The sequence below is a fragment of the Monodelphis domestica genome, chromosome 5, assembly GCF_027887165.1.
Source record: "Monodelphis domestica isolate mMonDom1 chromosome 5, mMonDom1.pri, whole genome shotgun sequence".
In the NCBI taxonomy this organism is placed as follows: Eukaryota; Metazoa; Chordata; class Mammalia; order Didelphimorphia; family Didelphidae; genus Monodelphis; species Monodelphis domestica.
Window position 1 is genome coordinate 316,912,079 of NC_077231.1, and position 15,173 is coordinate 316,927,251.

The 15,173-nt window shown below is 46.5% G+C and overlaps 1 protein-coding gene across 1 annotated transcript; it reads left to right on the top strand.

The window, feature by feature from the left end:
• The first annotated feature begins 6,829 nt into the window (after window positions 1-6,829).
• TWIST1 (twist family bHLH transcription factor 1) lies at window positions 6,830-9,629 on the top strand. The gene is made up of 2 exons (XM_056800540.1): window positions 6,830-8,049; window positions 8,909-9,629. The coding sequence occupies exon 1, from the start codon at window positions 7,368-7,370 to the stop codon at window positions 8,004-8,006; it is 639 nt and encodes a 212-aa protein (XP_056656518.1). The 5' UTR covers window positions 6,830-7,367; the 3' UTR covers window positions 8,007-8,049; window positions 8,909-9,629.
• The last annotated feature ends 5,544 nt before the right edge of the window (window positions 9,630-15,173 follow it).

A 15,173-nucleotide genomic window follows, 5' to 3' on the forward strand; every position in this document is an offset into this window, starting at 1 on the left:
TTCATAGATTTAGAAAAGAATAAACCTAGAGCTGAAAGGAACCTCTGAGTCAGCTCATTCCAAATACTTATTACCCAGTCAAAAGATAACAAGAGCCAGATGCTAAATTTGAACCCAGGTCCTCTAGCTAAGAGCCAGTGCCCTATCAATCCTCCCTCTGATTAATTTCTCACTGCATGACACTAGATAAGTCATTTTACCTCTCAAGACTCCTATCAATCTCTAAGACTTTAAGTGCATAGCAGTTATAAATCTGCATTAGTGGAAGGAATGCATTCATGGGAAGTTCCTTACATGAGTGAAATAATAGATCCAGTGGGAATCATTAAATAAACAAATAGATCCTACATAGTGAATGGAAGAGGAAAGGCAGAAGGACCCATGTCTTTTTGAGAGGTTTTTTAATAATATCAGCCTGCCTTTTTTCCCCAATTTTCTCATCTTTGATAAACAAAATAAAGTACTTCTCAGAATCCTCAGCATGGTTCTGAAAAAAAAAAAAACTACTTTAATTATATGACTGAATGCAATAAAATCAACTTCCAGATGTTTGAGGTATGGAAAATATTTTGTCCATAAGATAAAGACCAAATAATAAAACTGATTTTTTGGAGAGAGGAGACTTTCAAGGAAATTGTTTTCAAATACTGTTAAGCTGAAATAAACATGTTTTGAATACTTTTATATATAAAAAAGAAGTCTTCTTTCAAACTTTGCACCAAAATTCTATGGAAGCAATTCAAGTTCCATGTCAAATCTTCTTCTTCTTCTAATGTGAAAAACCAAGTAATAAAAATGATAGATAATATCAATATACTGCTTTCAAGACATCTTGGATCATTTTTAAACTCCCTTCTCAGGTAGATATTGCAGGTCTGATTATCCAGAATCTGAAGGTCAGAAAACTAAGGCTCTGAATCATTAAGCCTTCCATTTCTCCTTGCTTTATAATGCTCCCAGCTCAGTGTGCTGCTCTTGGGTTTATAATAAATACATTTGTTGAAAGAAAAATTCACATATTTAGTTTTAGAATACATTATTCTTGATTTAATGCAAGTCCTTTTAGACACTCAAAGTTCATTGTGAACTACAGTGACATAAATCAATACCCTTGTCCAAAAAACTTAGACACAGAGTTTGATTATTTCTTTCCATCACATTTTCCCCCTCTTCAGCCACGTTTTACAAAATTTCTCTGGCAAAGTGCGTCCTCTTGTGGTCACTGGCTAAATGGCACACATAGGAAGGGGGAAAAAATGGTAAACCAAACAATAGCATATGGTATTTCATTGAAAATTTAGACAAGAGAATGAGAAATTATTCAGAATAACTTTCCATGCAATTTACACGAATATAATATAAGAAAACTTCTATGGAAATAAATGGAATATTTTCCCTGAAATCCTAATTACCAAAAGGCAAGATGGAAAAAGAAGAAACCCATAGAGGCTGCCAGAAGTGATGGATCAGTGCAATAACAAATGTGATGAAGAATGAATATTTATAACAAATCGAACTTATCTCCGTTATCTCTATAATTTCTCCAACATTCCCTGAAATAGGTAAGGTGAGAGCTGACTTCAGAGGTGTAGGAGAAATTTAAATGTTACTTGTTCAAGATAACACACTCAGTGGTAGTGACTAGGAGGTAGCTCTCAATATTTCACTTATTTTTGAATTTATAATTAGGGAAAAAAGAGGGAGGGGAAGGAAGGAAGGAAGGAAGGAAGGAAGGAAGGAAGGAAGGAAGGAAGGAAGGAAAGAAGGAAGGAGGAAGAAAGGAAGGAAGGAAAGAAGGAAGGAAGGAAGAAGGAAGGAAGGAGGGAGAGAAGGAAAGAGGGAGGAAGGAAAGGAGGGAGGGAGTGGGGAGAGGGGAACAGAGGGAGGGAGGGCCAGAGGGAGGAAGGCAGCTAAAAGAGCTCATACTTTTTGTCCCTTAATTCTAGCCATCACAAAAGATGGGGCAATATATCTGTCCACCTCTTATCCAAATTTTTATAAGGAATGTGAATTTTCGTACTTTGTGTTGTTATACCTGCAAAATGAGCGAAATAGATAAAAATTAAGAGGTTTTCCCATTCCCAATTTTCCCATTCCTAATTCTGAAAAGGAAAGAGGGAACTGATTTCTTCAATAGTATTAATAAGATCGATTGCGGATCCAGCCTCAGACACTAAAGGGGATACTTCCTCAATAACTAATCTTGGTAAGAAACCCAGGGCCCTGCACCTATCCTTACCCCATCCCACCTCCAGCGAACCTCCCTTACCTAGCAGGGTCACTGTCATAACCTAAAGACAGCTCGGATCTCAATTTGAGAATGCTTCTGGGCGCCCTCCCCCAATCACAGAGCATCCCGGAGGGAATCAATGTTCCTGTGCCACCTGGGAAGAAGAGGTGTTCTTCCTCTGGCCTGGGCCCAGTGAACACCTCGAAAGCAGCGGGAAAGGCTAAGAATTACCCTGTGCACTCCAGATGAGTCTGCCAGCTCTACTCACCAGAGGTTCTGCCAGAATCCCATCCCCTTTCTCCCCAGGCCTGCAGGTGAAGTCCTCAGGCTGTTCTGAGGATGCCAGGCATCCTCATGGCACGCTGCAAAGGCGCTGCCCGCAAACGTAGTCGTGGTGTCCGGGGCAGATTTCTTAATTTCTAATTCCGTCTTTCCTGTTTTGTTTTGTTTTCTTCAGACCTTCGCTGGGCCAACAAACACTGCTCCTCCCTGGGGACTGCAAATAAGCCAAGTTTGCTGTCTGATCCCAAAGTTGGTTTTGATTTATGGGGGAGAATGAATAGGAGTACAGGGGGGGAAATAGGATTGGGGGAAGAATAGTCTGCATTTAAAAAACCCAAACATCTCCCTTTTTATAAGCGCATAGCCTCAGGGATGAAAAAGTACCTTATCTCAGTTCCAACTGTTTCATATTAAAGATGAAGAAACTGAGGCAGAGAGGGGCTAAGCTCTTTGCTTAAAGCCCCGAAACTAGTAAGTATCTGGGGACGAAATTGGAAAAAAGAACTTCCTAAACTGTCTCTCGAGTTAGGACAAGAAAGGGGACTTCTCCGTGTGTTTAACTTAAATAAATTACATATAAGCAAATAAATGAATGGAAGAATGAATGGATAGCCAGATAAATGAATGAATAAATAAAAGTAAGATAAAAGCAGCCAAAGGAATTTTTATGTGCTCCAAACTGTGGAGATTTCCAAAACCCAACCGAGTTTGATTCTGCGCAATCAAACAGCCCCCTAGCATAGAATGAATGCAATAGGGCACACTCTGGGCTCTTGATCCACACAGTACGCACTCGCTGCCCTCAGTGGGCTTTCCTTTCTTGGTGGAAAACAGCGTGTACATAGAGGTGTAAGGGATGGGGGCTGCCCCATCTTTCTGCAGTAAATAGAAATCAAACACAAAGAGAGTGAGTGATTCCACACCACTCCCAGCTTAGTGCCGCATAGGGAGTCTCTACAAGTCGCTAATTGGATTGATGGTTGAGGCAGCAGAGGGGGAGGTCTCTGAAGGCAAACGTCCCGGAGGCTGCTCGAAGTAGCCGAATGAGGGGGTCCAGGCGCAGGGACTTTTTCTTCACACCTGGAGTTTTTCACAGTGACTCTGCTAACCGCCGCAGGGACGGCCACAGCATTGGATTCTGCCTGGCGGTCAAGAAGCGGGACCTTTGGGCCGGCTCTCACTCTAGGACATGCGGGTGAATTCAAACACGAGTCAGTGTCTTCAGTGCGGAGGGCTTTGATGGGCAGCCTAGGGGACAGAGGGAGATGGCACACCCTTGCCCTGCAGAAAACAGGCACTAGAGCCGGGAGGCTCTGGGGTGGGGAGTGCCCTCTCCTGGAACCTTTCAGTGCAGAGTTCACAGAGCGAGACTGACTGGGGGGCTAGTTCAGAATCCTCTCAGGTCCCCACCCGGGCGGACCCAGGGCAGTAAAAGCATTAAATTTGCCGGAGGCCTGGCCTGGCTCTCTAACCCTGGCAGTGGGAAGGAGGGACTCAGGTCAGCAGCCTCTCTGATCTTCAGGATGTTGCGAGGTCCGTTGGCCACCAAAGGAAAGGGTGCGTGGCCTGAGCCAGAGAGGTGCCCACTCGTCCCAGACAGGGTCCGGTGGAACCGGAGCTTTGCTGCAGCTCCTGGAAGGCCAATACCCAGGGAGGGAGAAGCTTAAGTCTCCCCGACTGGTTCAAAAGCTGTCACAGAAATGACGGTCTCCTAAGGAGGGCTTCTGCCTTTTTTAAGGAAGCTGCGAGATCCCGTCCAGACTTTGAACTGGTTCATTTTTCACTGTTCCTCTCCCTCTTCACCGACATTGTGCCCTTGTACAGGTAACATTTCGATTCCATTTAGCCCGCCTTTCTGCCCTGCCCCTTCCTAGGGCAGTCCGCAACCCTCACTCTCTGATCCAGGAATCACAAGGGCAACAATCAAAAAAAAATTTTTTTTTAAGATCTCTCACTTTCTCGTTCTCTCGTCTTCCTTCCTTCCTTTATATTTATTTACTCATTTTCCGTAGCTTTCTCTCTAGCTTTTCTTTCTCCTTCCTTCCTTGCACTATTTTATTCTTTCTATACGTTTCTTTGTTTTCTTTGTTTGTTTTGTTTTTGTTTTTAAATTTGGGGTGATAGGAGGTAAGAGACAAAAAGAAAATGGTATGCTTTCGTTGAAGCCAACAACTAACTGATTCAGTCCTCCGAGAGCCTGGGACGGATATCTGGGGTTGTTAGATCGTACTCTCCAAAGCTGTAGCTGAATTGAGCTAGGAATGAATGTTCTAGACTTGCGGATTCCTGAGAGTGTAGGAGAACTCCAAGATTGCCGTGTTGGAGGCCCTAATTTCTGTTTCCCCAGACTGCTAAAGCCTTCAGCGGGCGTCTGAGGTTGGTCCTAACAGGCTTTCTTTTCACTAAAATTTGGGTACTCTGGGGACAAAGCCTAGGCCAATAAGAATTGCTCCCTCCCCTCACCCCCTGACCGTGCACTACAGCGAATCATTACACTGCCCTTTGGGGGAACAATTCAGTTGGCATGATCACAGTGAGTTGAACTAGTCGTGTATTTTAAAGAATAAGCATTTCAGGCATTAGGGGCTAATCAAAGGAGACTGGGTAGTGCTTTAATTTCCCTGCAAGTGAGATTCTTCTCCCCCTGTCCTCCAGGCCTTCTCCAACAGTTTCTTCTCCATCCGTTGACCCAGAGGAATCTTAGACAACTTAATTTTCCTTCCCCCAAACCAGCACAGCTCCCAAGGCTGAGGGAGTTTGCTGAGGATTTCAATGGGGGACAGCAGCCACGTGTCTACACTGCTGGACTAGCCTTGGCTGGATCCCCAACCCAGCCTCCATCTCCCCAATCCCATTCCTCAGGAAAGTGAGGACTTTCACTCCCAAGCCAGCTTTCTGAAAAGAGCCAAGAAAGTTGAAACGTCAATTTCTTTGGGGTTTTCAAAAGTGCCTAAGGGCGTTTCCCCCACTCCCTTTCAAAGAAAGAAAAGTGGGAGAACCAAGGAAAGATTCTTCGGGGTCCCTGGCCACTGCTGGACCAGTGGGTTTCTTTAAAATTAAATTAACTTTCAAGTACTGAGGAAGCTTTGCTCCATTGATCCGATCTAAAATGAGATGGCATTTGGTTATGTCTTTCCAAGAATGTCTCCTCAGGGTTATCCATGCTTTGCCCCAGCACATACACACTCGCCCCAATTGTTCCCATGTTCCAAGGTTGCAGCATCCCCCCTTCTCTTTATTGGGTTTTTCTCTTCTTGCAGAGATGCTTGAGACTGTTTGTCCTTTAAGTCACATGCCTATGTAAGAGAGAATATGGGAGCATGTGTGGGAAAGGGAGATCACCCTCAATGGGTGTGGGTGTGTGGGGGGGAATTCAGCGGATTTTTAAAGGGGGGACCACGTGATCTTCCAAGGAATCCAACTGCACTCTTTGTGGATCTGAGATTTAAAGGAACACGCCACCTGCTGGGGTGGGGTGGGGGAGGGGGTGAAGGGGCTTAGGTTTTAGTGTGGCCTTCTAGTGTCAGTCTCCTGCCAGCAAAGGACCGCTGCAGCTTCAGGCTCTCTACCCCCTTGGGCCTTCCTCTTTAGGAAGTCTTGTCTCCTGCCTTCCACTTTGGAAGGGCTGCTGCTGCTTCTGCTGGGCTTGTGGGCTCTCAGGCACAGAAGGTTCACCTGGTAAGTAATAAGAGGGGTTGCTTCTTTCTGTTTCTGAAGGATGAAAAGCGTGCCTGTAGCAGAGATGCTGGTCCTGGTCCTGGAAACGCCTAAGGGATCTGCGGTTGTCTGTGCCAGCCGCATTACCAGGGCCCCGCAGGCTCACGAAGGGTGCCGGGTCATTTCGCGTTGCCAAGGGGGAAGCCATCGGTACTTCTGAGGTGACTCCTGACTTTCCATCCACCTCTCAAAAGCACTCTTTTCTGGCCCAAGGGGATCCTAAACTGTCCACTTGCAGCTCAAGGAGAAATGGGAGACCAGAGAGGAACTAACTGAACTGGGTCAGCCGCTTCGTGGGCCAACCGAGCCAGGGTTGTCTGGCACCAGCAGGAGAAGCAGTGAGCATTTGGGGCCTGGGGTGTTGGTTCTGGGGTAAAGGCAGCACAGGGTAGCTCCGCAGCCCGGGGGGAATGGAGAGGAGGGAGGAGAAAGAGGAGGGGGGAAGGGGGGGGGAGAAGAAGTAGGCGGGAAGAGGGGCCGGGCCTCCAGTCCTGAGAAGGCTGAATCCCGTTTGAATGGCTCTGGAAGAAGAATGGCTCGGCCGGGAAGGAGAGCTGGGGGGCGGGGAAGGGAGCGCAGAGAGGAGGACGGGGAGGGGGGCGGGGGGCGCAGAAAGCGGAAATTTGCCTCCCCAACTCCGCAAAGTCCCTCCTCCCCGCGTCTGACCAATAGCGCGGCGGCTGCCCCGGCCTAGGGCCCGTAGGAGCTATAAGAGCCTCTCCGGACGCAACCTTCCCCCAACTCCCATCCACTTCTCTGGACTCTGAGGGAAGCAGCGCGCCCAGCGACCCGGCGAGAACGGGGCGGCCGTGGCGATCGCCAGCGTTTGCTTCCTTTGGAGACCTCGAAGTGCCCTGCACTTCCCCCTCCCTCCCTGTCCCCTCCCCCGCACCCTTTTCCTCCCTCCTTCTCTGGGCTCTGGCCGCCGACGCTTGAGTTCTAGCAGGGCGCGCAGCGACAGCAACCACCCGGAGCTGAGCCCCGACAGGCGGCCGGGCAGAACTCGGGGGGCCACCGGGGGCCACGAAGCTGGCGGGTTAAGGCACGCCTCTGGCCTCTCCCCCCTCCCCTCCCCCCAGCCTTCCCTGCCCTTGGCCCCCCCCCCCGGGCTCGCGAGTCCCGCATCGTGGCCCAAGAGATGATGCAGGACGTGTCCAGCTCGCCAGTCTCCCCAGCCGACGACAGCCTGAGCAACAGCGAGGAAGAGCCCGACCGGCAGCAGCCTAGTGTGGGCGGCAAACGCGGGGGGCGTAAGCGAAGGTCCAGCCGGAGGAGCGGAGGAGGCGGCGCGGGCGGAGGCAGCGGCGGAGGCGCCGGAGCGGGCGGAGGCGGCGCGGGCGGCGGCGGCGGAGGAGGAGCAGGGGACGACCCGGGCAGTCCAGCCCAAGGCAAGCGGGGCAAGAAGTCGGCCGGCGCGGGCGGCGGGGCCGGAGGGGGCGGGGGCAGCAGCAGCGGCGGCGGCAGCCCCCAGTCCTACGAGGAGCTGCAGACCCAGCGGGTCATGGCCAACGTGCGCGAGCGGCAGCGCACTCAGTCGCTTAATGAGGCGTTCGCAGCGCTGCGCAAAATCATCCCTACGCTGCCCTCGGACAAGCTGAGCAAGATCCAGACTCTCAAGCTGGCCGCCAGGTACATCGACTTCCTCTACCAGGTCCTGCAGAGCGATGAGCTCGACTCGAAGATGGCCAGTTGCAGCTACGTGGCCCACGAGCGCCTCAGCTACGCCTTCTCCGTGTGGCGCATGGAGGGAGCCTGGTCCATGTCGGCGTCCCACTAGCGGCAGCGGCCGCCACTCGGCTCGGGCAGGCCGTGAGACCCAGGTAAGGGCCAGATGGAGGCCTTGCCCCCACTCCCACTCCTCTGCAGGCCACCTCCCCTCACCAAATTGACCTAGGAATCATTCTGTGCCCCTCCGGGAACGGGGCCGCAGCCCCTGGCTCCTGCCACCCTCCCGGACTTTTTCTGTCTTCTCCCCAGGGTACAACTGACGAGGCTAAAGGACTGAGATTAGATGATGTGCATGCCTCTCTGTTTGTGTGTGTGTGTGTGTGTGTCGCGCGCGCCCACACACACACGCGCGCGTTTATATGTGTGTGTGTGACTGTGTGTGTGTGATTGTGAGAGACACACAGACAGAAACAGACACGCACGGGGGCATTCACTCAGTCCTGGTATAAAGACTGAGGGGACACCAAGGCACAGGTACACGCAAACACATTTATAGATAGGAGGAGAGGCCAAACAGGGATAAGAAATGAGGTTGAATGATCTCCAAAATCCCTCCAGCCTAGATCTTCACTGCCTAGACAACCTCTCCAGAACCTTACAGCCTAAAATTCCTAGGTTTCCAACTGGGATAGATTCCCCGGCCGGCGAGCTCCCGGGTTTCAGACTCAACCTCTAGACTTTGTTTCTCTCCTTACTTCTTGTAAACTCCCAAATTCCACCCCCTACACACACACATTTTTCTTTTCCTTCCACCCACCCATTTCCTCTTGCCTTAATCCTTCCAGGTTGTTAAAAGCTCTTCTTTTTTTCCACTGAGGTAGGTTAAATGTCAGTATTTATTAAAATAAACAAACAAACAAACAAATAAAGCACTATTAGATATAAACTCCCAAGAGGAATTTGAGCCACGATAACATAACCCAGATTTTTCCCACCTCTGGATTTTTACAGATGGCATTGCTTCCAGAGAAGGAGAAAATGAACAGTCTAGAGACTCTGGAGCGGGATAATTACAAATAGAGATAAGAATTACAGAACGCCAAGGATTGTCTTGAAAATTGCAAGAACTATTCTCAAATCCAAAGCATCCAAGCATGGGGAGCCATTAAGAGACCAGGGGCTTTGGACAAGGCCTCCCAGCTGGGCAGCGGGCAAGCCGTCCTCACACCTCTACATTCTGATAGAAGTCTGAAAGGTTGTTGTCGTTTTTTTTTTTAATTTGACGAAGAATGTTTTTTTTTTTAAATTTTTATTTTTCCATGCATGCATTCTCAAGAGGTTGTGCCTGCCAGCCACAGAAAGGAAAGGTACTCCTGTGAATGGGCTCCATTTTAAAATGGTAACAATCAGAGGAAATGAAAAGAAAAATTAAAAAGGGGGGAAATAGGCAAAAACAAAACAAAACTCTGGGCTCAAACTGTTTTACACACACCTGGCCCAGATACTTCTCTTCTTTCTTTAAAACTTGTTCCTCTGAGGAAAAAAAAAACACAAAAAAACTAGACTAAAAAAAAATCAATCGACATTCTATTTATTTATTGATGACCCATGTTAAAATGCAAATAGATCTGGTGTCTAAGTGCATTCATATTTTTATGATTGTTTTGTAAATATCACTGTATATTATTTTTCTGCAATAAATGAATATGATTGAAGTTTTAAGAACCTTTAAGTTTGGACCATATTCTTTTTGTTGTTGTTGTTTAATTCAGTATTAAGCTGGAATTAGATACTTGTTTCTTTTACTGTAAAAACACCCAGGAGAAAGGGGGGAGGTCCTATTGATATAAACAAACCAGAGAAAAGAGCAAATAAAGGATCTAGTGATAGAAACAGTATGTTATTTCTAAGAAAGCTTCACTATTACTCTGCTGAAGTGTTTCTTAGATTTGGGGGGAAAGTAATTTATTTTATATACCTTTCAAACGTATCTTAGAACAGTGATAGGTCTAGGAATGACCACCTTGAACCTGGAATGCAATTGCTTTTTAGGAAGAAGAATAGAATTGGAACTATAGTCTTCGGTAAATTAGGAGATTTCTGTAGTCTTCTCTCTTCATTTGTGCATGTTTTAGGAAAAAAAAGTTTAAAGAAGGGGGCATGTATATGAAAAGATTCACAAAGGCATAGCATTTGAATGCAGTTAGACATATTTTAATGAATAATAAGAAATTGGAAATCATCATTTTTGCTGAGATGATATTCTCAATTAGCGCAATCAAAAAATTCAAAATTAAAGCCATTTTCACATTAAGATGTCCATTAATTATTGGACTAGGGCCTGCCTATATCACTAAAGTACCTTCAACTGTGTCAAAGAATAATATTGAAAACCAAAAAAATGATCTGACATATTAATAAGATAGGCAAAGGTTAAAGAAGTTGTGACTCATCATTTCTAATCAAATCATCATTTTTAGGCACTTAGCGAAATTTAATTCCAAAGACTTTATTTATATTTTTCTCCACTCCCAGATTAACCTCAAAGCAAAGTGCCTGGGAAATATATTTGATTTTTATTCCATATGGCTGCTGGTGGTAGGGTAACAGTAAGGTATAGGCCTGGCTGGCTATTAATACATTAGGAAAAGGATTGTTTATATTGTTTAGTTTCTAACTGAGAGACTTGTATTGAATTTTATTACCCAGAAAAGTGATTAGAGTCACAGGCTATCTCTGGCTTCTGCTGCACAGATGCAGGCCATGTCTCAGGCAAGTCCCATGTGTTTATTCAAAACAGATCGGTTTTCGGGGCTCAGGTTGGAGGTGACTTGAGTGCCTGATTGTTTTGGTTTCCCAATCTTTGAATTACCATCCACAGCCCACCTAAAATGGTTTGGTGCATTTCTCACCCAGAATCTTTTAGATACTGGCTTCCAACAGGAAACACACTAGATTTGTTGGCATTATAGTAGGGGGCAGACTTTGAAAATCGGACTTAGATTGTGTTGGCCTTAAACATCAGAAAGGAGGAGGAAGTGGGGATGGAGGAGGAAGGAAGTATTTGAAGAGAAAGGGGGAAATGAGTTGAGCTTATGACTGGGCACTTTCTAATTTCTCTTTCCCTCAGTTTTCCATAAAAGAGTTGCCCTGATCTCTTCAGTTCTGAATATTTGATATTTCCAATGTCTTCATATAAATTATCAGAGAGATTTACCAGTCCAGAAAACATAGAAATTTATCTTTATCTTTATTTTTTTAATTTAATGTTTTTATTGTTCTTTTTCATCTCCCAATATTTATTTAAAGAAGGAGAATTTGGGGAAAAGAGACCCCAATTTTTTACAGAGGAAAAAAAAAGGTTATAAAATAGTTAGAAAACACTGAATAGCTCCCACTTTGAACTTTTAAAAAAGGAGAAGGGAGAACATAAAAGACAAGAGAAAAAAGCATTATCATTGTTTCAGAGAGACTTCAGAAATCTTTTTCTACAGAAGAGGAAAGTAAGGCCCACCAAGAATGAAATGACTTGCCTAAGGCCATATACCTAGTCAGTGGCAAAGCTTAGATAACACAAAGCTCTCAATTCATTGCAGGACTCCTTGCTGCCATTTATGGGAAGTAATTGTGGGAAAATATTACGTATTAAATACAATTTTCTGCTTACTAAGTATTCTTTTTATCAGCTAACCATTTTTGCCTGCAATAAATCGCAAGCCTATTTTTTTTTTCATAACAGGAGTTAAGACACTAGCGTCTTTTTCTGCTATTACTGTAATCATTCACTTTTGTTTTTTAATCAATTAAGCTGAGTCAGTTTGAGGAATACAAGCCCGATCCTCTTCATTTTCTATTTGGTGCTTGCCTGGGTCTAGACTTTTTGCAGTTCAGCCCAAATCCATTACATTAAAGTCAGCATTATTGAGGAAAACTATGAAATTTTCTTCTGGGAATGAGAGCCACTTTTCAAGTGAAATGAACCTAAACTGCGGACTTATTGATTTCTCATCTCACTGTCAAGGACTGTGGACGTATAATCCTGTTTATCGTGCGTTTGTTTGGTTTTATGGAGAAGAAATCACAGATTAAGTTTTTACCAAGTTGTTTTCCTTTATTTATTTATTGCCAGAGTTTGACTGACAAAACTGACAGCACTTTCTAAATAGTTGGAGGTATATATAGAGCTAGAAAAAGACAGGGTTGAGATGCTCCCAATCGATGCACTTAGTTATTTCGTTTCTCCTTTAAGAGACCAGATCTGTTGGGTTACTTTGTTCCTATCTCCATGCTGGAATGAGATTCTGATTCTTTCCGTTTCCAGTTCGAATTGATCATGTATATGTATTTCAAAGGATATTTTGCCTGGGGGGCGGGGGGGTTGAGGGGGGGAATTAAATAAATAAATAAGGAAAATTTTGCACATTCCATGGTTTGGCAAACTCAGAACTAGCTATTTTCTCTAGTCCAGTATCAAATTCTTCTCAGGCATATGATTTCACTTGAAGTCCTGCCCAGGAATCTTTCAAAGTGAGCGTTTGTCCCGCTCTCATGATGTCAGGCGGTTTTCCCTGAATCTGTAATTTTCAGGAAAACAAACAAACCCGCAGGGAACAAACTTTAGGGAAACCCAAACAAAATTCCGGGATTACTAAAGGCTCACCTGCGGGGGGGGGGGGGTACTGGCGGAGGGGGGGGGGAGAATAGGGTGGGCTGTGGAGGTAGCCTAGGAGGGACACCGGTCTCATGACAGAGCTGTGTGAGGGGCAGAAAGCCTACAGGATTCTTTGGGGTGGGGGTGAGGACCAGTATCCTTCTTTCAGCCACTTCCTGGAGAGCTCAGAACCCCAGAATAGAGCAGGCGGTCACAGTGGTCCGCTGGGAAGCAGCAAGCAAGCAAAGGCTCACCTCTGCCACAGGATTTGCAGTCACAATCCTACCTCGGACCTATTTGCATAACGAAAGGAACTTCGTGGACTTCTTCCAAGGTTTTGTGCTCCGATATTCCAAATTTCTTCTTCCAGGATGCATTCTGAGACCTGACAGGCGAAGGAAAAGGGTCTTTGGGTAGATTTCTCAAAGGCAGTGAGTTCGTCCGCGGTTTGTTAAAACTGCACAATCCTTTGTAACCAGAGACTTTACAGTTTGAAATCCAGCGCCTCTCTAGGTCCCCCCACCGCCTTGGAATCTCACCCCAGTAAACACTGCACAGGATACTTAAAAAGGAAAAAAAAAAACTTAAAACTTTTGCAAGGGCTCCTGCGACTGTAGCCCCCTTAGTGTTCTTGGCAAATCAAAGCACGTGTCCTTTGAAGAAGGTGTGTAATTGGAGTTTAAGGCATGTATGGAATTCCCAGATGTCTATAAAATAGGAAGGAGCATGTGGCAGGTCACTTGAAGGTGGAGAAGGTTATATTCACTTGCACAAAAGCCCACCCCCCTTTTGTAGAAAACAGCCCCCTCCCATTTTATAAGGACCAGGCGATAAGCCTTTGGAAGAGATCCCAGTGATTTTATAAAGTCCGGATAATAAATATCTGATTCCGTGAATAAAAGTCAAACTATAGCGTGAAAGTAGGCAGGTTGAACTTGGCTGCAGCTTAGTTCTGGAAATGCCTCGTAGCAAACGTCGGGTATTTTTTTGGTCTTCTAATTAATTTCTAGGGATGGGTCCGAGTATTTCTGAAGGTGATCTGATCAGAAATGAGTGAGCAGAATTAGAAAGGCAAAGAAAAGGGAAGAGGAGCAGAGAGGAGAGGAGAGAAAAGGAGAGAAGAGAGAGAGGAGAAGAGAGGAGAGGAGAGGAGAGGAGAGGAGAGGAGAGGAGAGGAGAGGAGAGGAGAGGAGAGGAGAGGAGAGGAGAGGAGAGGAGAGGAGAAGGGAGGGGAGGGGAGGGGAGGAGAGGAAAAAGAAGGGGAGGGAAGGGAAGAGAAGGGTAAAATGGAGAAAAGAAAAAGACAGGAGAGGAAGAATCTCTGTCTGTCTGAATGTCTCTCTCTCCTTTCTCCTTCCCTCCTTTCCTCTTTGCTTCTATCCCTCGATCTCTCTCTCCTACAAAGTTAGTAGCCATAGCTTGGAAAGCAATAATAATTCCAGACTAGGGTTTCATTAATTGGGAAAGCAGGAGAGACAAATTTGTAAACTTTTAAACTGATGCCCGGATCTTTACGGTGTTTCCTCTCCATATAGTTTATCCAGAACCCAAATATCCAGCATATACTAATCTTAGGTTTAGATACTGCCCTTCTTGGCCTGGCCCAGTCAGGTCAGAGTTTGGAGGCTTAGAGAATAAGGAGGAAAAAGTAGGGAGGTGATCGCTAGAGACCCTGGCAGAACAGCCGCAGGGGAGGGCAAGGGGTGGCCAGCAGCAAAACTCCCTCAGCTCCAGAGAGCACCAGAATGGAGGCCCGGTGTGTGTAGACGTGTTTCAGTGTAGACGTGTGTGTGTAGACATGTGTGTAGACATGTGTGTGTGTGTGTGTGTGTAGACGTGAGGGCGGGGGGGGGGGGAGTGCGGGTAGAAAGAAAGCCTCAGAGGTGAAGGGAGCCTGACATTTGAAAAGTGAAACAGGTAGGTTTATTTTGACCAGATGTTTGAGCTTTTCTGAAAATGTCACGTGAAGGGAACAGATGTACAACTTGCAAACCCGGCCACGCCTGCTTTAGCCAAGGAAGGAAAAGACTTGAAGGCAGTAGAGTAACGCCAGGATCAATCACCTTCCTCGTTTCTGTATGTTTTTCGGCTTAAATATGTGTTGTCTGCAAGGCTCGCGGAAGGCGCGAGCTGCTTTGTTCCGGGCGCGGCAGCAGTGGCAAGGCGGATCAGGCTCAGAGACTTCTCTCCGGGTTCTCCGGAGGCCTCCCGCGCCTCCCCGCAGTCCTCCCTTTGCTCTGGGGGCACTTAGAGACGAGGGACGAGGAACAGGGCTCTTGTCCTCGACGTCCTCAGTCTCCACCTCCCCTTTCTGGTCTCTCTCTCTCCTCCCTCTCCTTCCCCTACTCGCACCACACCGAGGGCCGTTTGTTTGATCCTGGGAAACCGATCGGCTCTGGTTTGGAAAAGCTGAGACTAATCAATTGCCGTTTGAAAGCGGGGAGTGGGGGTGGGGAGAAGAGCCTGGAATGTCGGTACTGATTCAGCCTCCAACTGCTGGATGGAGGCACCCGCTGAAAGGAGAACCGACTTAGGGTTCCGGGGCTCTGGGGCTGCGGCTGGACCCCAGAGCTCTCCTCACCACCCCGAGGCCAGCCCAACCCGGCTTCGCTTTACTTCTGGGCA